General features: G+C 38.6%; 1 protein-coding gene across 1 annotated transcript in view; it reads left to right on the forward strand.

Annotated features, from left to right (window-relative positions):
* Positions 1–281: 281 nt before the first annotated feature.
* The window catches only part of SUSD5 (sushi domain containing 5), a 39,923-nt gene continuing 15,171 nt past the window's right edge, over positions 282–25,033 (forward strand). The window contains exons 1-3 of the mRNA XM_027656029.1: positions 282–390; positions 8,406–8,583; positions 21,207–21,325. Coding sequence (XP_027511830.1) covers positions 297–390; positions 8,406–8,583; positions 21,207–21,325 — 391 coding nt within the window. The 5' untranslated portion in view covers positions 282–296. The remainder of the gene's footprint in view (positions 391–8,405; positions 8,584–21,206; positions 21,326–25,033) is intronic.

Below are 25,033 nucleotides of genomic sequence, written 5' to 3' on the forward strand. Positions count from 1 at the left end.
GTGCACTGCCCTGCAGTCGGGACTGGATAAAGCCTCTCCCCAGCCCCAGCTGGCTGGACATCTCCCCCCCACCTTCCCCTCCCCTTCACACTAGCCAAGCCAAGGAATCCTCTCTCCCTCCCTCTTTCTTTTTCCACCCCTCCCGCCTTCAGTGCAAGCCCAAGACGCAGGATCCTGCCGAGGGAAAGTGCTCCTTGAAATCATCACCGCAGACCCCGCTGCGAAAGTGCAGAGGAGGAGAGAGAAAACGCCTCGGCAGCCAACCGCCTGCGGCTGAGGGCTTTGCAAACAGGGCAATGGCTCTAGGCTCTCAGAGATCCTCTCTCACCTTTCTCCAGGGTGTAGGATCTGTCTTCTTCATTCTTCAGATCATCTCTGTTCAGGCTGATGGTGAGTCTCCCATTCAGTTTGGGCTGGGTTGCTATGGCTGGAATGAAAGCTGTATGTTGAAATGTGTTATTGAAAAAAAACCCCAACAAACCAAAAACTTTTTTTTTTTTTTTAATAAGAAGCTTAAATGCACTCCCCAGTTTGGGTTAGGAAACTTCTGATTCAGAGGTTTTCGAGACTCTACAAAAATCCTGGGATTAAGCAGAGAAAGGAAATAAGATCTCAGAAGGGTGAAATTATTTTATTACAACAAAATGACAGGATAGTGAACTTTTCCAGAGGAAATAAGAATAATAAAACAAAGTCAGAACACGACTAAGAAGACTCATCTATGTTTTAGGAGACATCTTTTCTCCAAAGAACTTCCTCATCTGCCCACTTCAGATGCCCCACAATGTCAATTTATTGGGGCAGGCTCTTGAGGAGGGGAAAACAAAAAATGAAAAACTTTCAAAACATTTTCTGTTCAGTGCCACACACACTGAAGATGACTGCTTGCCTTTCTGCACATGAGTTTCATCTGCACTTCACTGCTGAGGGATGTGCTCAGGACATGAATTTGGCTGAAGCACCAGGTGCCGGTTACTCTGAAATGGGACTTTTTACTCACTGATGGTAATCCTGAATAGCTGCATCCCTTGAAAGTTTCCAGTAGCCTTTGCCCTTTTGATGATTCAGCCTGTGATAATGATGACCACCTTGCCTTAGCAAAAACACGATTTATTTTTAAAACCACTGTGTCTTTTCCTGGGAGAGCAATGCTGAGTGGTCACATTTTTCCACTTTCACAGCTGTGATAGATTTATGCCTGATCTCAGGATTCTTTTATTTCAATACACTAATCCTTTACCATTGATGTTTGCTGCATTATTCCAGAGAACAGATCTTAAACATTGTAAGGCAACAAAAACCTCTTTTTGTTTTTCTCAGAGTATTTTTCCTGTTTAACTTAAATTTATTTCAGCTGATGACAAAGTATGGCAAAGGAAAGGGAGAAAATTAATCTTGCCTGTACTTTCCACCGTTTTGTGTAAAGTACCATTTATACAACAGAACTCTGTCTTGTAAGTTTGAAGAAAATTACTTTTCATTAAGCATAAAAAAAAAGAGAAATACATCGAGAAACTGCACTGCATTGCAATAGGCAAAACTGCAATTCTGTTTTAGGATATACTCCTTCCCTAGCAAAATACCTTTGAAATGAAGGAAGAGGGGAAAAGCATACCCATGAATAAGAGTTCTCTGTAGAACTTAAGGAGAGAGGACAGGAAAAATAATTTCTGTTGCTAACAGTGCTTCACCTGAAAAATCCCCTTGTTTTTTCAGGAGCACCCTTCAATTTATTATTATTGTAGAACAAATATCATCATCTAAAAGAAAAACAGGTGTCCTCTAAAACAGAAAGGAGAAAAAATGTTGGAGATCATTTTAAGGCAGAGTTCACGACAGATTTTAATGATCATTCAACAGTTTGTCAAATTTACTTCACACATTGGTAAAGCATTTTTAAGAATTAAAGGGTAGAATATCTAAAGTACATTACAGCTGTCATGCATTATTATAATACTGTCGTTTCTATTTTTATTTAAATTCCGAGTAGCATTGTGACAAATATGTAAGTCTGTTCTTAACTTGATCTTCAGTGAGTTTTCCTGGTATTAACATTCAAGCAAATAACTGTAACGCTGTCCTATAAGCCATCTGGGTTATTATACAGTAAAACAGAAGAAAACAATGTATGTGGACTTTAAAATTTACGCCTATGTATTTAAGAAGATCTGAGAGGATGAAACAGGATTATTACTTTCTTTTATAACGGATTCTGGCCTGACACAGACAGAAACCACTTTCTCATTTGTTAAGTTGTAGGTGAAAATGCAATTGTGCTAGTCTCTAATACACACAAATGTCACTTAAGTGCCAAAGGACTGTATGTGTGGGTGACACATATCCGTTTGTGTATTTCTTATTTTTAACTAAAGGTACGTGAATGTTTTGCAAACCACTGAAGGGATTTTGAATTTGCCTTGTAAAAAAACTGTGAAATTCAGACTGGCTCCTGTTATATTCAAACCTCTGAAACTGATTACAATATGTTTCCCCAAGGAAGACTTTTGCTTTATTATCTCACACACAAATAATGACAGAGAGCAGGCAATAAAACTAGGGGCCATTGAGGTCTGGTGGAGGTGTAAAGCCCCAAAGCTTAATTGATCTCTTTTGACCACTATTTACCATGGCACACATTGCTGTAGCACAGATAGGCTCCAGAAAGGCTGAAATAAATGCCGACATAAAATATAGCTTTGCTTCACTTTGTAGCTTTTTTTTACAATTGAAATGGGCTTGCTCATAGCTGTTCAGGTCCAGGTCAGATGGACAGAAGGCTTCCTGAGGGCTTGTTCCTACCCTGATGGACCATGGAGTGCCACTACTGTTAGTGCAGTTACTGGAGAATAATATGGGTTATTGTGGCAGTTCTCAATGGTTCAAGGGGGTTAACATTTCTTCAAATTTGTGCTAGACTAGGAGAACAAGGATGTGACTTCCTGTGTCCTGCACAGGAGTTGCCTCTGCTTTTTTTTCCTCCCTATTTTGTCTTTTTATGGCTGCTAAAGTATGCACACATATGAACCATAGTTTTCTGAAGAGTACTTGCTCTGGGACAGAGAATGCCAGGAGAGGATGATGGCAATTCATCTAGCCTACCAAGACACTCCTGAATTGAAAAAATGTGCTAATTTCAGAACTTTATTAGTTGTTCCAAAGTGGAGTTGATCTGTTGGCTAAATTTGGATTGCATGAAAACCCTATTGGTCAAGTCAGTCATCTGGTAGTGTTCACACTATAGTGACTGCAGAGGTTGCAAGGGAAAGGATCCGGAATGCAGAAAGCTAGGAACAAACAGGTGAGGATCTGAGATACATACTGCTGACTAGAAACTGTTGATGTCCAAAGCAGGAAAGAAAATATGCTACTATAGTCCTTCCTTTGTCTTGTTTTGCATCCTTTTTTCAAGCAAAGGGGGAAAAAGCATGTTTTTTCTCTTCTGCTCTCTCTAGGTGCTCACGTTTGAGTAGCAGGTGTCTAAGCATTTCAGGCTTCTGCTTTCAAAACAACACAGATTCTTCCATAAAAATTCCAACTATTTGATTCTAAAATGTGTAGTAAAATCAAAACTTAGGCTCCAACTGAGTTTAGCTGAGGAGGAACACAAAGGTGGCCTCTTGATTTTGCTATTTTTTTGATGATGTAACATTTTTTGAATTTAAGAAGACATCATTCACTTTAGTTTCTCACAGAAATAAACTCCACAGTCATGAACACTAAGTAAAAGCAGCAGCTAACCAAATCTCTGTACTGAATCCTTCACCCTTACTGTTACAATCAAGGCCATTGTTACACACACCCATAGAAATGGAAATTAAATTGTTCTTGAGGTACAGAAGTGTCCTTCCCTTCCTCTGCTCTCTTTACCTAATTTGAAGTTTTTAACATTCAAGTAAAAATGTATTAGACTCCACATTTGCACATCTTTCACCCCATTTATTTTGTTGAAACTGATTCCTTTTTATCTTTTTAACTAGGAAGTGTCATGCCATGAGATTAGCACACTGGGCACACCTTTTAAAGTGTTTTCATATTATATTATTTGTAAGAGACATTCTTACTCCAGAGTATATTTGGCTATGCAATTTTATGTTCCTTCTTCAAGCATAATGCAAATCCTGCTGAACACAGGGAGAAATTTGAATTCATTTCAGTGGGCTTTAAGCCATGCCTGTGCACCTCAAAAGAACTTGTTGTGTCCGTTACTGTAATAGAATAAATTACACAAACTCTCTTGTTGATAACCAAGAGAATTCTGCTAAATCCACTGACATTCCACAAAATATGAAGGTTTTGGGCTGGTTTTAATTTTGAAGGGTTTTGTTTTTAGACTTCTATACATTTGATTGCAGATGGCTCTTTAATCTTGAAAAAATAATAAGGATCAGTTGTTAGAAGCTGAGTTTAGCAAAATTTGGAGCTGGAAATAAGGTGGAGTGAGAGTAATGAACCATTGGAACAGTTTACTATAAAGTGTGCTGTAAATTCTCCATTACTTGGAGGCATTGAATCATGACTAGATGCATGTTGAAAAGACATGCTCTAGTTCAACCATGAATTTTTGGACTTGATGGTGGAATTATTGGGGGAAATCTGCAGTCTAGTTATGCAGGAATTTAACAAGGTGATAAAAACGCTTCCTAAAAGCCCTGAGATCTATATTTTCAGTCAGAATATATTGGGCTACTCTTAAGTAAAAACTATATTAATCTATTTCTTATTTACCAAGTTTAAGTGCAAAAATTAATTAAAATATTATCAATATATCAAAATATATTCAAATTCTATAATAATAATGATCAGATAATGGTGGAGGCTAGCAATATAATACAGGCTAGCCACTAAAGAGAGACTCTCTTTGATTTCAAATGTGAGTTTTCCATCAGAACTATGAATCCAGCTGATAACTAGCAGTTGGAAGAATTATGTCTTATTATTTATGTCTTATCATTGATGTTAAAAACTTTTTCACTGGTTTCAAATGGGAATCTGAAAAAACCTTACTGTGACAAGGATATTTTTCATTCTGAACACGCTAAACTCAACATGTTCATTCAGCCTCCTGATAAAAACTACTTTGTGGATTTTATCTTGATCTTTAAACCATAGGGACTTGCTTTGTTTAGAAAGGCTTCAGAAAAGTACATAGAGTTTTTGTAACAACTTTCTACCCCTCTACCAGTGGAGATAAAAACATTATGGGAAACAAAGATTATGGGTCAAAAATGAAAGAGGAGAGTTGAGAGGAAACTCAGACGTGGTGGCTGTTCAGAGGTGCCACAACCAAAGGCATACTACATTCTTCATGTAGATATGATCCTTGATCCCCTGTCTTATGAAAATATAGAGCAGTCTCATATTTAAAACAGAATGACAACACCTCTCTTGATACTATCCCAGAGAGAAAACTGATTTCAACTACCCCAATGGAAAAAATTACTGTAATTTCATCATGTATGTGAGACAAACCTTTTCTAAAAAACTTTTCATTAAAACTAGCAGCGATAAAAATGTTACAAATAATTAACCAGAATCCTTAGATTCCCTTAGACTGAAGATGATACCACATGATAGCCATGACACTATAAGGTGCAGAATTCAATTTAGTGTTGCAGTCTTTTTTATTTAAGAGGACTTCCTGTTTTGATGCACTTTTGTATTTTTCCTATTACCATGCTAACATGTCTCCTGTATATTTTTCCTGTAAGTGCCCCTCAGTAGTGTGACACATCTCAGGATATTGAGGATCCAGCTATTCCATTGGTCAAGCATCTGATAAGTGAACCTTACATCCCATGATATTTTCTAGGTGAGAAATTAGACAAAACCAGAGGACAAATCTTTAAAACTGGGCAGATGGCCATAGAGCTTCTAAAACTTTGGAGAAGATTTACAGTTTGATCTGTTAAGCAGATCCACTTCTGGCTAACCAGAATTTCCTATAAAGCAGCTCACTGTAATTTTCCCAACCAGTACATCTTTCCTAGCTTACCCTAAAATCCACTTGTGTATATAATTTGAACATCCCAGATAGTTTTAGAAATTACAAGACTCTGTTTTGAATCAGCGTCTTCATAGGTTCTCTTAAGAAGTAGTTTGCTAGTAGTAAGCACTAGACAACACATAAAAGCAGTTAGGGAAAGCTGTCTCAGCCTCTGTCTTGGATATCTAAACTCCTCTAAAAATGTAATTGTTGCTTATTGGTTAAAAGACTAAATTATTAACTCAGTTTCTTCTGATTGTACCTGAATGGAACTACCTGCTTAATCATTTTCCTTTCTTTAAGTCTTCTAATTGAAATACTAATAGCTGGAAAATAAAGGTTACTGCCATGTCAAACTAACATTGATGATTTACATCAGATACTATGCAAATTTACCCTGTATGTCTTTGATGACACATCTCAATCCTGACGGTCAAGTGGTGAAATGTAGAATGTGGATGTTTTTAGAATGTAGAATTTTTTATATGGGACAAAGCCTCGGCAAAGCATTACATTTGATCTCTGATTTCCTTTAGGAACAAAGCTGTTTTGCGACTTCGGAATGGTTGTTTAAAACGATCATCTTTCTGCTTATACTATCTCTCTCCCTCAGCCATGCATACTTCACTAGTCTGTTCATGGCTTTAGAAACAGGAGCTGTGACATTAGTGTCATGGGCATTATTTGAGATATTTTGCAAAGAAATCTGATGTTTGTGTACTTAGGAATGTAGAGGCTTGCTTCTTTCACTACTTTGTGTAAATTCCCCTATTCTGATTACAGTTCATGATATTGATTGCAGTTGAGAATCGAGAGACAATGTAATCTACTGGTTAGGATACTGATCTGGGCTTCTGGTTGTATTCCTTGGTCAACTACTGTTAACTGCTTGAGAAAATCACTCTGGGAACTCTGAATTTCTATTCCTTCTCATAGCTGTTTGCCCTGCTTATTTAAATTGCCATCTGTCCAAGTCGGAATGATTTCTTACTGTGCTCATGTAGAATTCCCATCAAAGTAGGAATTTTCATCAGTACCCATCTGCACTTGCTAACTAATGTAAACACAAAAACCATGTTTACTTGAGAGAAACCTTACATTTTTTTGATGTAAGACTATTATTCTTCTAGTGGGTTCAGCTGTGCACATGTGAGAACAGAAAGCTCTCAGGGACAGACCTACCCTGTGTAAATTCCCTGTATTTAGGATTAGAGTTAGATTTATCAATTTATCAAAATAATATATGGTGGGGGTGGCACTTGGTACAGAATCAGGCAGAATCAGTCTGAAGGATTCCTAATATTGGTCAATACATCCTGTGAGAGTGAAGGTAACTACATAGTGAACACTCAGTGTGTGCTGGAAGCTATGAATTCCTATAATCACTACCGCTAATCCACTTTGGAAATGAGACATAAGTAAGTGTTTCCAGGCATTTACTGAATGAACAGTGCTTAAAAATTTTCTTCCTGCACCTACAAGCAAATTCAATCCGTATCTTTGCAATTTAGAAGTTATTCTAACTTATATATCATCAGAAAGAAGATAGGTATGGCAACTCTAATGTCAGCACTGTAAACTGCCTCATTGTTTATTTCTTTTTCTGGAGACACCCAGCTAATACATTTATTCCATAACCCAGTAACTACTCGAGTGTCATTGCCAAAAACACTTGTTCCCAGTTACCAAAGCCTCTAACTTTCACCCATACAGCTTTCATGGTGTTAGATAAATAAAAGTAAAATAAACCAAACTGAACATATAGATAACACCAAAAAATTGTTATGTTAAACATGTTCTCATCCTAATTCAAAAAAAAAAAGGCCTTCCATTAAGAAAAATTTTTTTCTGTCTTTCTAAAAAGACAATAAAAAAGTAGTTTGTATTTAGACTCAAGTTGTCATATACTGATATAATGTTGATTTTAGAGAAAGTATAAATATAAATCTATTTCTACATGGGAGACTGGGTTGCAATACTAGCTTTTAAGAATGTGTTTACTTTATAGGTGTAGATGTTATAAAGTAACTGTAAAATGTTTAGCAATGAATTCCAGTGTTAGTAGCCTACAAGAGATGTTCTGACTTTGACTATATATGTGCATATGAGAGAGTGTCATGCTTTCTTTCTCCAGATCTTAAGCACACACCTACAGAGCAAGACAAGCTTCTCCTATGAGCTAGGAATCAGTAGGGGCTTAGCCACACTTGGTTTTCTGTTGTTGAACAAAATTAAAAGAAAAGCTAACACAAAGATACTTACAGTCTTGATAAAATTACCCATTTCAAAAGGTAGGTTGCCCATTAAAATAAACTCAGTAAAAGCATGGAGACTTTATTCGGTGATAATTTGCAATATTTCTGTTGAATATGTATTGAGCATAATTCCATGATGAATGGCATGTCCTTTCTTGGTGTTGCAGGGAAAGTGTTTGCACTTGAGTCCAAGAACAACTCTCAGGGTCTGGATTTAGCTGAAGCTGAGAAAGCTTGTGTTGACCTGAGCGCTCGCTTAGCAACTGCAGAAGAACTGAAAAGGGCTGTTCTGGACTGTTCTTTTGCTGGCTGCACCACGGGATGGCTCGCCAGTGGCTCTGCCGGGTAAGGACAACAGCATAACACTTTCTGAGAAGTATGAATGACAGTTGTCAAGCAAGTTTTTCCTCCTTGACTAAGAATATAACTGAAAAACTGGCCACAATTCAAGCACCATGACATATAGTGAAATATGCTGCTGTCACCCCAAGAATTAATTTTTTACAGCTAATGTTGCAAGCACACAAATCTTCATTAGTCTCAGATTATATATTTCACAGATTTGAAGCAATTTCCTCTTCTTTCCTTCTGAATTACATCGCTGTGGTTCCTGTTTTCTTGGCCTGTAGTGGCGTGCTGAGCCCTAAATAAGCTTGCAGGTTGAGGGCACAGTGCTGCAGTAGTGTCAGTGCTCCCGCTGACTCTGTTATTCTCCACTGTTTAAGAAGCTCAGCAAGTTGAACTTCTCATGGAAATCATGTATCTGTCTTAGGTATCAACCTATGCCTGAACAGACAATAGGCACATTCAAATAGGTACAGCTTTAGGTGCACTTAGATGTGATAACGCACGTGTGGTATGGAGTTTGTTGAGAGAGCCCACCAGGGAACTGATGCTGTCCCTCAATGTGTTTGAGGTAGTTCAGGGGACTTGGGCAGCTCAGGTGGCTTAGCACTAAGTTGAACTTTGCCTCGCATTACAGATAATGTTGCAAGGTGTGATGACCTGACACAGCCCCCTCCATGAACCAATTTAAAAGAGTAATGTAGAGGTGTCCTGTGGTGGAAACCACTTCCCTCTGTTGATCATAGTTTCACGAGGCTACAGTCAGCCTTCACAAGCACTCCAGAGGTCCCAACTACTATCAGTGGAATTCAAAATTTTGAGAACATATGTCCACATAGGTGCAGCTACGTGCCAGAAGCAGTATGGCCCTGACACAGCGCCACTCTGCTGTGGCTGATAAGGGCTTCCCAAACTCAACCTATCTCATTCCAGTCTTGCACTGAACTGGCTATATGCCACGCACTGGGCCAAGCACTTACATCCTAACTGTCCAGTCTGTTCCAAAATTAGAGTCTTCACAGCATGCCTCAGGAACAGGTAGACAGGCTTCATAGTTGACAAAGGGATCAAATCATGGCATGAATGTCTCATGTCCCTGAAGCTGGGACCATCCAGGAAAAGGTAGATATATTCCCAGGAGTATATCTAATCTATTGTCAGTGTTCAATGGTGCTGAAGTTTTGTTTTGTCAAAATACTGTTTCCAAGTTCCCAAACTTTAGCGTGTTATTGGATTTTGTGACAGTTATCAGTCACTTAAGTGAGCATTGGCATTTCTGTATTTTTAGTGGTAAAATTCCCAAAGGACAAAAAATTGCTGCTATTAAATGAAAGACAGTACTTAAACAATTTCAGGCAAAAGTAACTATTTTCAGTGATTCTCATTTTCCCCAGGTGAAAAATCATTTGAAAATTTGTATGTAATTTTGGTCTCTAAAAAAAAAAATTCCAGAAATCTCTCAGCATATAAGACAGTGATCTAAACCCTAAACATTTTTTTCTTAAGACAGTTGCTGACATGTTACACAGGCTAAAGACTCAGGAAAACTATATAACTCTAAGAAGTTCATGGCAAAGTTGTAGGCAGGGTCTTTTATGTAACTTCTGCATTCTGGAAGTAAGGAATGATGACAAGTAGGAGAAAACCAGTACTTTTTTATCTAAGCAATACCACTACTTAGTCCAGTGAGATCCTTAATTAATTACTGCAGGCACAGGAGTCACAACTATTAATGGACGAGCTGTGGACCTACCCCTGAATATCCTCAATATCAAAACTGTGTACAGTGATAAAAACACATCATACTAATGAGAAGGAAAGGAAGATTTTTCATCCCTTCCAACTTGCCATACACATTCCTCCAGTAAGCTGTCCTTAGTATGGAAATCTCTAAACTATTTATCAGAAAGAACATTGTGGGGGCACATCAGCACACCATTGCTGAGCTTCACCAGACAGAAACTCTGTGGAGCTGGACTTTTATACTCTGGGGTTATTTTACCCATGGCTGGGCAAGCACCAGCAAGTGTGTTACTTGGTTCATTGAACTGGATATTTTTGGCTCTGGGGAAAAGTAGAAACTGTATATTGCCTAAAAAGGCTATACTGGTTTCACTGATAGTTAATGCAACTCTGGAGAAAGAAACGAGTGCAAAGTATGCAAATGGGACAAAGTTGTTCAAGTTGAACAAGTTCAAGTTGAATATAGAGATTTATAGAGGGATTTAGGTGAACAGGCAAAATTATTCCAAATAGAGTTCAATGATAATAAATACAGGGGAAACATGCAATCTACTTGAAAATAGGGTTCTGATTTACCTCTGTCAGTACACCAAAGATGTGAGGACATCACTATGGACAGCACAAAGAAAACCACTGTCAGACTGCAGCTGTAGTAAAACCAGACAAACAAACAAGCAAACAAAGAAGTTGCTAGAGTACTTATGGAATGGGATGGAGAATATGAAGAAAAAACATATACAAATAGGTCAGTGTAAAAGCCTCCTTTGGAATATTTATATGTATTGTTGTTACTGCATCTTAGGAAAGGTATTAAAGAGTCTCAAAAAGAATGGCTCAAGAATGATAAAACAAATGGAAAAGCTATTAAGAACTCAAAATATTTTACAAAATTGTTTAGTTTTAAAAATTTACCTATTTAATACTTCTGGTATTTACTTGATAAATGGAAACATGACAGCAAGAATAGAGGATAGTCGATATACAGAAAAGCTTCAATCCGCACTCTGATTTAACACAGAGAGGGGAAAGCAGGCTTCACAGCATGCCCAGAGGTTAGAGAAGTAGGGGAAATTATTTTCGAAATAAAGGACTCTTCGTTGGGCATGCCTTGTGTTATTTATCTAGATGGACCTCCACATCTCTGAATGAGGAGTGACCTCCCCCCATTTGCCAGGGCCACAACTGTTCAGGACTTTACAGGTTGGATCAAAAATCTTGGAATCCTACCAGCAGCTGACTGGCATCCAGTGCAGATCACAGAGTTCTAGTCTAATATTCTCCCATATCCTTTTGGACTGTGTGCATCAGAAAGGAGATGAATAGGAGAGAATATGATAAAAGAAGTTCCTTATTTCAGAAAGAATGAAGTTTGGCTTGTTTATTTGGTGCCTGGAATGTATCCCAATCTTTCTCCTGAGGAAAAATGGATTAGACATTGGCAGTAGAAGTAAACACAAACAAATTATGTGAGTGAAGTCATTATAGTGTTGCAGATTTTCTTACATACTTCTGCCCTCCTTTCACCACTTAGACTTAAAACTGAACAGCAGTTGTAGCAGACATGTTAAGTCTTTTTCCCTGCTAGATCCATTTTTCACGTTTTGTACAAGAAAGCGATTTGTTCACTTCTGATGGCTATTTTATGGTTTTAGGGAATAATCACAATCCCACTCCAAGTAAGTATATCCATCACTGTTGGTTGTTGTGTTCTTACTATTATTTTTATGGCCAAATCAGGGCCTGGAAAGCTGTGGGAGTTTTTTCTCTTATGACTTAGGCACATCACTGAGTCAGTGTGAGTGTGTTTATATTGCCTGCTCTCTGGGCTATACATCTTATATGGGCAAAGATGAGAATTTGGTGTAAAGAACCAGTCCAGTTTGGCTGACTCTCAAGCTAATTTCTGATGACTTGTGTGTAAATGTGGATCCATATGTAAGTATGCGAAGTTTTCAAGATTATAATGGAACACCTTCTGTTCTCTTGTGACCACCCAGTTCACTCCAAGCTACTTCTTACTGACCCACCGAAGGGACTGTTCCCTCCTCAGCCATGCAGGTAGATGTGCTCATGTCTGGTCTATTTTAAGTCAGAAGTGAACAGGGTGGGCCACCAGCTATGTTAGGGTGTTAAAAACATTGTTCTGCAGAGAGTGATGCTCATGGAAGAAGATACCAATCTTCTGATGGAGATGCTTGTGTTGCACTCTCTAACCAACTTCAGTCCCTGCAAACTGGGCTATCCCAATGATTCATTTCAAATGATGTAGAATGGAAATTGCTTAAACAAATAGATCCTTGCCAGCAAATCCAGAGACACAATAAACTGGGTGGTTTTGTGGTTTGAGCAGCCTGAGACAGAACCTCTTTCACAGGCATAAGGGGATGTTTTGTCTTCCACTTTCAGTTGTTCATACCAACCCAATTCAGAGTTCAGGGCTCTTTGTACAGCCAAGTCACTGGCAGGTCCAAGGACTTGGGAACTTTTAGAGAAGAGCCATTGACAAAGTTGTCAGAGGTAACTTCTTCCAGCAGCCCAGAAGTAAGTCGTTTACAAGTCAGTCCTGACATGTGTAACTTATTATTATTACACATTGTTGCATTTCAGGAAATGAAATGTCGTTAGGCAAGTCTCATTTGTCAGATGAGCCCTAATAGCTATTTATACTAAAAATGACACTCTTATGACTTACTTGCATGTCAGACAAGTGAGTCAGTAAAACCATCAAGTAATCTGCCAAAATATAAATGGAAAAAAGGTGGCAGAGTTCTCTGAAAGGCTCTCACTGCTATCTTTTGAATTTAGATGTCATACTGGAAAATTTGGGCAGTGTGTCTTGTAGGGTCTTATATTCTTTTGTGGGGTTTTTGAAATTTGGAAAGTGAACACGACACAATTGGTCTTATGATCAACCCTGTGCACAGAATATTAGAAAGCAGCTATTTATTTTAGAAATTGTTAAACATCCTCAACAGCTTGTATTAATATATTCATAGCAAATTTACTCATTTCCATTGCTTTTCTAGGACTGAAAAGCTGAAGCTGTCCTATTCCCTATCCTGTTCCTTATTTGCCTACAAGAGAATGAAGCCATGTATCCCTCTATGACAGCTTTGAATCTCTGCATAGAATTTCAGTTCTATGATAGACCTCCTGCAGGACTGTCAACCTGTTCCCTTGCATGAAATTGCCCTGGGCTGGTTCCTATCCAGTCTCTGGGGGATGTATTTCAGAGGGGATAACTCTGGAGTGAGCAAGCAGAATCAGCTAGAATAAGCTTTGCTGTGGAAGTCAGAAGGCTGGAGTTCTTTTCTTGGCTGACCACAGACCAGATGTTTGCTGCTAGGAAAATTACTTCATCTCTATTTTTCCTTCCTTTTGTTAGCTCTTTGGGTTTTGCCCTTACTTGTATTGAATGCTTCTACAGTGTTAAACACAACAGGGCCCTCATTGCAGATGACACCAGTGCAAAATGTAATAATAACACTCAGAAATGGCATTTCACAAGACTACCTCCTTCTTTTTCTGCCTACTGCATAGGACTTGCCCAGCACCTGACAATAGGGTAATAAAAGCACATTTCTTGGGAAAGAGAAAAAGCAATATCCAGGGAATGAAACAAAGGGTTACTTGCTGACCTTACCACTCTTCTCATCCATGTGTGTAAACCATTGGACTTGTGGGTCCCTTGAAATTCATCCCAGTGTACATGCTAAAACAGCCCCAGTTGCTTATTTGCAGAGAAGCAGTCCTAATGATACATCAGTTTGGCAAACTCTCTGTTTTATTTCAAGGCTGTGCTCTGCTGTCTGATGATAACACATATGAATTTGCTCCCAGATGTGTTTGAGGCAGGTCAAGTAATTCCCTTCAACAGAAAAATCCAGACATAGCTGACAGGACACAGTCTAATTCAAAATGCTAAAGTTGCTTATGAAACTGTCTGAGGAGGTCTTGTACTCCGAAATGCCTTCATGTCACAACCTTTGGTCCCACAGCTCTCTGCTGGTGTCACACTCTGCTAGAAGATGACTTTGTCTTCTCGTTGTTTCTTGTCAGCCATCTCAGAAAGTCTTATACAAAGTAATTGTATTTCAGGAAAAGGGTTTTCTACATAAAGCTCAGTCAAGAGACTTGAATTTAAGGTCTGGACTAGGCCAGTTTACTCCAAGGAGTGATATCACTGAGCAGTGTGGACATGAGCCACTTTGCATCAGCTTAGGGAGGTGGGAAGCAGGTCTTTTCTTAGCACAGCCTGGGAAGACAGCATGGGCAAAGCCACAGTTCTTGGAAAACACACAGCCTAATAAATGAAGAATTTTTTAGAAAATGTACTTTTTGAGGAAAACCATAATAAAAAAAGAAAGTATATATTTTTGATGTATTTTCTAGGACAAGCACCCAAACGCCCATCTGCTAAACTGTAGCATCATAGTCCTCAGAACTGCTTTTTATTCACATGTTACTTGCACTCTGAAATTGTGTTTTTACTGGGAGGGGTTTTTTTCAACAAACTTTGAGAGATTTAGCAAAAGTATAGCAAACTTTGACACAAAATGTAGGGGTTCACTTGTGAAATTAATTAATGCCAGAAGGTTAGAAATCATTCTTAAGACCAAGGAAAATCACAATATTGAGCAGGAAGGTAAGCCTGACTTCAGAGATGGAGTAACAGAAATGGAGTGCAATGCAAAAGTATGGTGTGAAAACTGATAGGAATTTTTGCCTTTAACTAACAATTCAGCTGGAAAAGGCAGAGTAGGAGAAAGAGCTGAGTGTAGTCACAGAATGCAGGACTGCAGTGAGTCTGTTGTAAAATAAAATAACTCACATAAAATTTGTGAGAAAAATAAATGCAGTCCTCCTAAAAGACATCCAAGAGAGAGGGGGCAATACCGAAGGGCTTGAATCAGGCACCAGTGAGACACTACCTCCAATAGTGCAGTGTAATTCTCAGCATCCAACCTCAGGTCTGAACTCAGACTAGGATTAGCCCAAAAAAAGCCCCTCTCTTATCAAGTGTGATTAAAGGTCATCAGTTTGTTTAGCTGAGCAAAATGGAATCAGAAAGGGGATATACTTACTCTTTGCAAATGCACAAGAGTAGCTAGTACCAGAGTTTTAACTTGTCAGATAGTTCTAATGAGGTTGATTTTCTAATTTTCAAAAGAAGTTCTCCCATTTTGCCCTTTTTTTTTAGAGTCTCTGTAATGCTTTGTCCTATCTGAAAGCTATTTCTTTGAGAATTGAGCTTCTTTATAAATTAATAGCATTCAGAAAATATTATTGTATTTTTAAACCTTTTGATAACTAAGCAGTAACATCTGTTATGAAAGCCATGGATTAAACTGAAGCCCATAAAATGAAATTGGGTAAAACCAATTTTCTAGTGATGTGTCTTTGAGCATCCAACTAGTCCAGGCCAGGAAGCAACATGAGTCTCCTTTTCATGCACTAAGAATGCTCAAATTATATGTACCTAGTGATATTAGAGTAAAATGGCTATATAAAATCTTTCATACTAGGCTACAGTATAAAAATCTGCATGAATGGGCCATATTTATTTAATGAACAGAGGCCTCACTATTTCAGTAGTCATATGTACAATTTTAAGCACAAAAGGCTGCATTTTGGTGTATATTTTTAAGAATCTAAAGGATATTGGTTCTGCCTTGGTAAGACCTCCTTTTGACATTTCCAGTGGCAGTATTGCTGTTGGAATGTCTCTTCATGTCACACTTAGCAGCTGCTTTCTTTGGATCCCATCCAGCCAAAATTAGCCTCTATAGTTCCCAGTCAATGGACTTTCCAAAGCCCACCTGTGCTCCCCTTCACGACTTTTCAGGGAAATTTTCTTCCCTTTGGTAATCGTGAACATGTCATATATATTTTATTCCTCATCAGAGCCAGCTTTCTAATTTGCAGTTTCCCAAACTACAGAACGGAAAGACTAAGAATAAAAATCCCCTGGTTTGGCTTCCATACTACTGTTTGGGTTTTTTTTTTTCTCTTACCTTGTTACTGAAACCCAAATGGTAAAGCTGACCTGTGAAAAAAATTAGGAGATGTAAAAGATTTATCTTAATTAGGAAAAGTGATGAAGTTATTAACTTTCTAATTAGGGGAAGGTTTGTTATAGTTATAGTATGCTGTGAACCAGGCCTCCACAGTGCCTCAGCTAGCACATTGGTGATGTTCTTCTGCGTGAATATATTCATATGCAAGTTCATACTACTATGAATAAATGTCATAAGACCATTCTGACTCAGTTCGGTGAATTTATTGACTAAGACTACAAAACTTACAATCAACTGGCAGATAAAGTAGTGACTACAAAAAATCCCAGTCCCACCTACTGGTTTCTGTGCTGATGGATCACGCTTTGTCATATAAACTCAGCTGTTAACTCCATATGTTTTAACTTGGGTTTACCGAAAAATTTTGAAGTATTGCCTTGTAATTATCTTAGAAATGAAAAGTAGCTGTGGATACTACTACAAACAAAATTTATATAAAAATACTATGTGTCTATTAAAAATGCCTTTATTAGACATATATACAATATACTAAATTAGGTATCTTTACTCCAGTTCAAGCATATCATCATGGCATATTTATTAGTACATATTATATAATGGCATATCATGGCATATTGTGAAATAAATACTATTCATGCCAGTTTTTCTGCTGTTTTCTTCTTTGAACAGAGGAATTAGGAGAAGAGCAAAATATACCAGTTACTCATTGGTTACATAATACATTAGAAAAAATTTAAGCAGCACAAGAGTAAGCAGAAGGCTTATGGGAAGTCTGGTTCATCCTTTATTGTGCTGCAGGTTAGATTTTCTCCTCATGTGTGCACATGATAACTGCAGTATCTGAGTCATGGCACAGGAAAACAATGAGCAGCTTGGCCAACCTCTGATCTTTTTTTTCGAGGTAGGTACAAAAGAAGGACTGTTCATTGTTCTTACTTGGATGAATGTGTTGTACAGCAGGAATTAAGCTGAGGTTCAACACAGTGCAGAGTCTCCAGTCTCTGGTTTTCTCTATTGAGAGGAAAACCATGAACAGTTGTCCTTCTAGACTGGGTAGCGGGAGGTTGAGAAGGTACTCTGTAGTTTGTCTAGGAAACAAAGCAGACACCATCAAGCACCTTCCTACTTTCCATCAGAGAGCAGGGACTGTTGTTAATACCACTAAAACCCTCTCCTTTCCCAAGTACATTTTTACTTTACTGGATAGTATATGGTACTTACACAGTCTATAGAGATAGTGTGTATGATTGATTGACTGATTTTTATGCTGACATTGTGAGTTCATGGCCATGTAAGGATAGTTTTCAGGGACACATGAATGTTTCAAGCAGATCACAGAAGATTATGAATGATCTGCAGTCTGAATCAGTATGTTTCTTCTGAGCATGTTCTACCTTCACAAGAGATCTCCACAGAAAGAACAACGAAATTTAATCTATTTCTTAACTATAGGGTACAAAATCAGGAAATTACATTACTCTGAGCATCAGATGACATTATATGTTGAGTAATGAGAAAGTCTGCTTGAGTTCAATTAATACATGAAAGTAGCAATAAATAGAATTAAAGTTCCCTACATGAATAGCTTTGTAGGTGGATGTATACCCTAAAAAAGTGTAAAGTGGCATTCTCTCAGCCTTGATGTATGCTGCAGTGGAAAAATTCAAAAGAGTAAAGAAACACAACCTCTCAGCAAAGGTGCCAAAAAGACTAGGAAAACTGTACAATTTTTTGTTCCTTATTTCAGCACGGCAATGCTGCTGCTGAAGAAATTTTAAAATATATTTAAGTCTGAATAGATAGTCATTTTTCAGTCATGAAAAGTGAAGTTAAGAGCATCAAACTCTACCTTTTAGAATGGAGACAATAGTGTACCTGTATATTTAAACTGTAATTATAGATTAAAATCTAGCATTTTAGGATTTAGGGAAGCCCTCACAACCTCAGAGAGAAGAGACCATTATTGTGTATTTTTAGTCATACCTGAATTCCTACCAACTGCAAAGAGACTATTTCTATGCCAAGGGTGTTGCAGATCTGATCATTAGACCCAGTACTAAGAAATGCTGAGCACTCTTGAAGTTCAGCAGCCATAATAATACCTTACTGAAGATATTTGCTTGCAGGACGGAGCTTGTGGTAGGAAACTACTGACAGAAAAGGTGGAATGAGAGGTATGAAATAGATTTTTTTCCTTCAGTTTTTTATAATCACTATGGTGTGAAAAGATATCTAAGATAATCAAGTCCAATCATTAACCCGGCACTGTCTTGAATACATTTCAGAAGAATTGCTTTAGAAAGTTTGCAGTTTTAATCAGTTCAAATTTAATATGACAATAATCCAAACTAAACTCCTAAGTAGCAGTTTAATCAGGGTCTAGTCTGCTGTAGAAAAAAAAAAAAGAAATAAACAGGAAGAGTAATTTTTCAATTTCATGCAGAAAAAAATTCAGTGAGAAATTCTTGTAAAAATCTTAATATAATTTAAAGCCTTTCTTTGTGCATAATGTTGAAAGTATATGCAAGGTACACCTTTGTAAGTCAGATTGGATAGCAGCTGAGAAATGTTCTTAAATGAATTAGCTAATCAACTAACTAAGCTAATCTGTCAACTACAAACTTGTAAAAAGAGGTGAGAAAAACTTGCTCTTAAAATCACAATCTTACACGTGAGCCAAGTATCCTGTTTTGGATTACTTGGTTAGACCAGGGATGTGATACCCATAGACAACATTTTAGCTTGTTGAAGAACTGATAAAAAATTACAGTGCTTGGGCAGAAGCTAAATATATAAATATTGTAACTGGATTTAGAAATCAGAAATTTCAAGGTAAGATTTTTAAAAAATTTTTCCAAGTGTCAGGAACTTTATTCCTTGACAGAACATAGAAATGGATGTGGTTTGATTTTCAGAGACCAGAATTTTATGATGGCAACAGTCTTCAAAATTGGTTTGGTTTGTTGGGGGTTTTTTTGTGGTTTGTTTGTTTGTTTGTTTGTTTTAGTTGTTGTTTGGTTTTTTTTTTTTTTGAGAGACAGAGAGACCCTGAAGCCTAAAGTACACAACTGCAGACAAAAAGCATGTTTCTTTACAGACATATCACTGTCTACTTGGTGCTGCAAGGCCTAAGTGATCCAGGGACCTGAGCAAGTAATTACTGAAAAGATTAAGGTTGATAAGACACTTTTTGAAGGGAGGCATAACTGTCTTGTTCACTTAGACCTCGTAAGACCTGGTGGAACAATATGTGAATACATACAGAAATTTTCTAATTGATTCTTCCAGTCATCTCAACTCAGCTTGGTAGATCAAATCATTTCTGTCTAGGTGCCTAATTACTGACTTAGAGGTCTTGCACTTTAAATGCATTAAATTCTAAGATAACTTGATTTAAAACTCGTATGGACAATATTCACTTCAAGTGATTCCCCAAATAATCAAGTGGAGTTTTCCTTACAAAAGAAACATATTTGATTTGGAATTGTAAAGGGGCTTTCAGCAGGAAATGACATTATGTTGTTTTCCAGAGCAGAAGTGTGGTAGGAACCACCCTGGTGCATAAGCATGACCACCACCATATGGCTTGTTTCATGTTGCTTTTGTTTGTTTATATTAAAAGAACATTAAAGTTGCATATTTAACTACTCAAAACTAATACATGTTGGAATGAAGATAGTCTATACAACCATAATTCAGCCTATTTGTGTAAATCAATTTTTATATATATTTAAGTGCATGATCAGATATTGTGTTACCATTGGATCTTTTCCATGCTCAGTGAATGGGTATTTTATTTTATTTTATTTTATTTTACTTTATCTTATTTTTTATTCCTCAAATTTAGTGCAGGACTGACGACACATTACTTCAACAATTGCATAATACGAAATGATACATTTCCTTCACTGGAAGGATTCCTCTGTGGAAGGCATTTTCGCCTGGCTCTCACTAGAACAGCTGACCGTGCAACACTTCTACAAGCCTGCTGTGCACAAAAATATAAACCCATCACCATTAATATCCAGCTGCAAAAATTTGGGCTGAATTCACTTTCCCAGCCTTTGTAACCTTTAATGTAACAGTAAAACCAGTGTTTTCTACAACAAGCTCTCTTCTATTTGTTTGTTTTAAGCAGCCAGCACAGCTGAGAGAAGAGAGATAATTAATAAACTCTTCCTTCGTGTTCAGCATCTACAGGGCCGTAAAACCAAATACAGACTTAAAACTTTTCAAGCCTATGAGGGGCAATAGGATGGATTAGTTACTGCTGAGTACCAAAGCAGAAGAAATGGAGTTTACACAAATGTGTAAAATTACTATTAAAAAACCCTCAGTTTTATTTCCAAGAACCCAAGACAAATTTTCTGAGCTTGCCTGTATTAGCCTTTGAGCAGTTAAATATGCAACCTAATCATTCTTTAATGTAAAATGCTAATGATTTATAATCTCTCAAATTATAACCTTGAGTTTTCCATTCATTTCTATCCAGGTGTTATTGGTGGGAATGTGTACTGCTGAAATGTGAGAGAAGAATATGGCCTTAAATACTCTGGGTCTAGGTCTGATATTTAGAAGTATTACAGAATATAATAAGATAAACATTCCTTATTGCTTTCTTTGCCTTGAAATGATCTACAGCAAACATTTTTTTAATTATTTCTATTTCTCCCTTGGCTTCTTTTCATAGATCTTCCCACACTAATCTCTTACTTGCCATCTATGAAACAGTTAAACCGAGGCTAAAGCCTGACTGCTCTGATAAAAAATCTTCAAATTTCATCTGCATGTACAACTCCAGAAGATTTCTGATTATTTTTTTCTTCTTCTTCTTTGTTTTAGGACAATTATATGCAGAAAGACGGGCAGCAAACAGCAGAGCGTGAAAGCCATTGATGTTAAAATTGAAACCGATCCCTTTGAGAATGACCAATATGGTGCTTTTTGTGTAAAGGATGAAGGTCAGCACTGATATACTTTTGAAATAATTCACAGTCATTGCTATCTTGTAATGTTAAAAGTTTTGCCTTCAATTTTTTCTACTGGTGAGAAACAAAAAGGAAATATAAAAAATAAATCTTTATAGTCATCACCCGCTAAGTGAGCCAACTGCTGCAAAGACATTGTTGCAGCAAATAAACTGTATTATCTTTTGTCTTTGCTGCAGTTTAGCAAGTTCAAACACTACTGATCCAGCAGAATCAGTAGTATGTTCTGTTCCAACAGAACATACTTTATGAAAAGGAATATATCTGGCACAAATATGATGGACGTGCCTGAAGCATCTCCCTTACTCAGCACTGTAGCAGAACGTAATTTAGCAAGGTGATTTCGAGCCCCAAAACACCACATTGTTGCAAAGCCTTGACGCTGTCTCCCATAGCATTCTCCTGTAAAAGCTGGCAGCCCACGGCTTGGACAGGGGCACTCTGTGCTGGGTTAGGAACTGGCTGGAGGGCCGGGCCCAGGGAGTGCTGGTGAACAGTGCTGCATCCAGTTGGCAGCCGGTCACCAGTGGTGTCCCCCAGGGATCAGTGTTGGGCCCAGTTCTGTTTAATATCTTTACTGATGATCTGGATGAGGGGATTGAGTGTACCATTAGCAAATTTGCAGATGACACCAAGCTGGGGGGGAGTGTCAATCAGCTGGAAGGCAGGAGGGCTCTGCAGAGGGACCTGGACAGACTGAAGAGTTGGGCTGATTCCAATGGGATGAGGTTCAACAAGGCCAAGTTCCGGGTCCTGCACTTTGGCCACAGCAACCCCCTACAGCGCTACAGGCTGGGGACAGAGTGACTGGAGAGCAGCCAGGCAGAAAGGGACCTGGGAGTTTGGACTGAAGGCAGGTGAATGTGAGCCAGCACTGTGCCCAGGTGACCAAGAAGGCCAATGGCATCCTGGCCTCTATCAGGAACAGGGAAGGTCCGGTGGCCAGCAGGACCAGGGAAGTGATTATTCCCCTGTACTCAGAGCTGGTGAGGCCACACCTGCAGTACTGTGTCCAGCTCTGGGCCCCTCAGTTCAGGAAGGATATTGAGGTGCTGGAGCAGGTCCAGAGAAGAGTAATAAGGCTGGTGAAGAGACTGGAGCACAAGTCCTATGAGGAGAGGCTGAGGGAGCTGGGGCTGTTCAGCCTGGAGAAGAGGAGGCTCAGGGGAGACCTCATCACTCTCTACAACTACCTAAAAGGAGGTTTTAGCGAGGTGAGGGTTGGTTTCTTCTCCCAGGCAACTATCAGTAAGACAAGAGGGCATGGTCTTAAGCTCTGCCAGGGGAGGTTTAGATTGGATATCAGGACAAAATTCTTCACAGAGAGGGTAATCAGGCACTGGAATGGGCTGTCTAGGGAGGTGGTGGACTCTCCATCCCTGGAGGTTTTTAAGATGAGACTGCATGTGGCACTTAGTGCCATGGTCTAGCAACCACAGTGATAGTGGATCAAGGGTTGGACTTGATGCTCTCAGAGGTCCTTTCCAAGCTGGTTGATTCTATGATTCTATGATTCTATGATATCTATCAGTATGCAAATAACGCCATTGCCTCCATTTTAGTGCTGTTTTGGAGTTTTTAATTTGTTAACAAGCATAGACCACCCTCCCAGGGACTCTGATTGACCATGAATGATTCTGTAAACCAAACTATTTCCAATGTAAGTTGATGTTTTGACTTTTTGATATTAAAATGCTGGAACCCACAAGCAAAGATGAATTCTGAAGGCAAAAAGTAAATTGTTACTGATAGGTAGGATTGTGTAAAGAAGTTTGGGAACACCTGAAGCAGATTGTTGATGTCCGTAGCGAGTTTTTGCATCCCATTTCCAAGAAAAGCAAAGGCAAGCAGACATTTACTGAGAAGCAGTAAGTTCACCACACAGGGGTCATTCTAATAAACAGTGGCAGCAGCGGTGATGAAAATACAGTTGAAGTGAAATGTAGCAGAGGTTATGCATATTTGATGTGTACCAAATCATTCTTTTTAGAAAGAGTGATTTTAGCAGAGTTTGACCATCCTCTCAAATAAGCCTTGTGATATCAAATCCAGGCTTCGTGCTGCTGTGAGCAATGCCAGCTCTGTCACCCAGTTGCTAATGTTGTCACACAAGCACCTTTGTGCTTTCTTCCATGCTGCTCCTCACATATAGGAGCAGCTCCCTGTAAACATCTGCAAAACTCTCTCATTGTCTTCCTTCAAATCTCTCTTTTGTCATCATTCCCCCCTCGAGAAAAACCTTGCAGTGGGTGGGACAGCTGTGGGATGCTGAAATCATTGCTCTGGCCACTATTGTTCCATTGTGCCCTTGTGCTCCCCTGTCTGTCCCAACCTGCTCCATCTGAGCTTACACGTAGATGCTGGGTCTCAGAGAAGGAACTGTGTTTACCTTTTGCATTTGGTTACTGCTCATGGTAAAGGACTAGTAAAGATGAAGATAAGAACATAACAGACAAGGTTATGCTGCAAAGGAGTACTACATAGGACTCAGAAACTGCATAGTTAAAATTCGGGGGAAATTCAGGTCATTTACAAAGAACAGCCAAATTTTTTAAAAATTTGTTTTGTACAAGGCAGGGAATTTTCTGATGGCAGAATGGGATGATCATTCCAATGCACTCACCAAACAGTTCTTATACACAGAAACATTTCTGGATGACTGTAAGGTTCCCTCTTCTTTGAAAATATAAAAAATTTGGGATGCAGAGCCAATGTTTGAATGGAAAGGCTTAAGAGAAGTTGTGTGGCAGAGCCTAGTTTGTAGCTGGTATAGAAAGGGCAAAGTCCAGAAAGGAAATAACTTTAACGTGCAAGTATAACACACAGTGACACACAAGCCAGCACAGAGCTGTTGACCAATGATACAGCATCCTACACCTCAGGGATGCCACTTCTACTTTTAGCAAATGCTCAGTAAGAAGCAGCAACAGCAAACACTGTGCCACAACCTCACACATAGCATATCTGTTTTGATGTTTTGTACGTATGGCTCATAACTACACATCTAAGTCTGGATTAATGAGTTGTTCATTCATGAAACCTCATGAATATTTTTTTCTTTTAGAAAACTGGGCATCACTTTTAAGCACTACAATTTCAATTATAATACAGAAATATGTTAGTATTAAATACAAAAGGCAAGTTGTATTACCCTGCTGAAACTGATAAATCCCAGGTTTCTTACACTGAGATCTGTGTCCCCATATTAATTTCTTCCAGCCCTTTAATTTCTTCTATATTCATCCAACTAATAATCTGCAGTCCCATATGAAGTTCATCCGATTGTTTCTCCAGTATTTCTCAACCTCACCCTCAGGGCACTCTCAACTCCTTGCTGGGTCTGGGAATGGCTGGCTAGGCAGAGGGGCACTGTGCTGTGGCTGCCTTGGAGATATGAACACGCTGGTTTGTTCATCAGTGGGCCAGAACTGCATGTGGGAACAGTAAGAGCTGAGTCCTACATGTGCCTATCCTGATGGAAAAGACACCTGGCTTTGACTCTTTCCTCTTTTAATCTCATCTCACCACAATGAGGAGACACTCAGCAGCTTTCCTTCTTTGTCAGACTTGGCTGAGTTGAGATGGGTTGGTTGAGAACGGACAGAGGGAAGAGTCACATTAGCTTTCTCTTCTTCAGTTGATGATAGTAGCTCTTCAAACTCTATTTGCAGTTCTTAGGAT

This window comes from Corapipo altera, unplaced genomic scaffold (genome assembly GCF_003945725.1).
Source record: "Corapipo altera isolate COAL_440 unplaced genomic scaffold, ASM394572v1 59, whole genome shotgun sequence".
NCBI lineage: Eukaryota > Metazoa > Chordata > Aves > Passeriformes > Pipridae > Corapipo > Corapipo altera.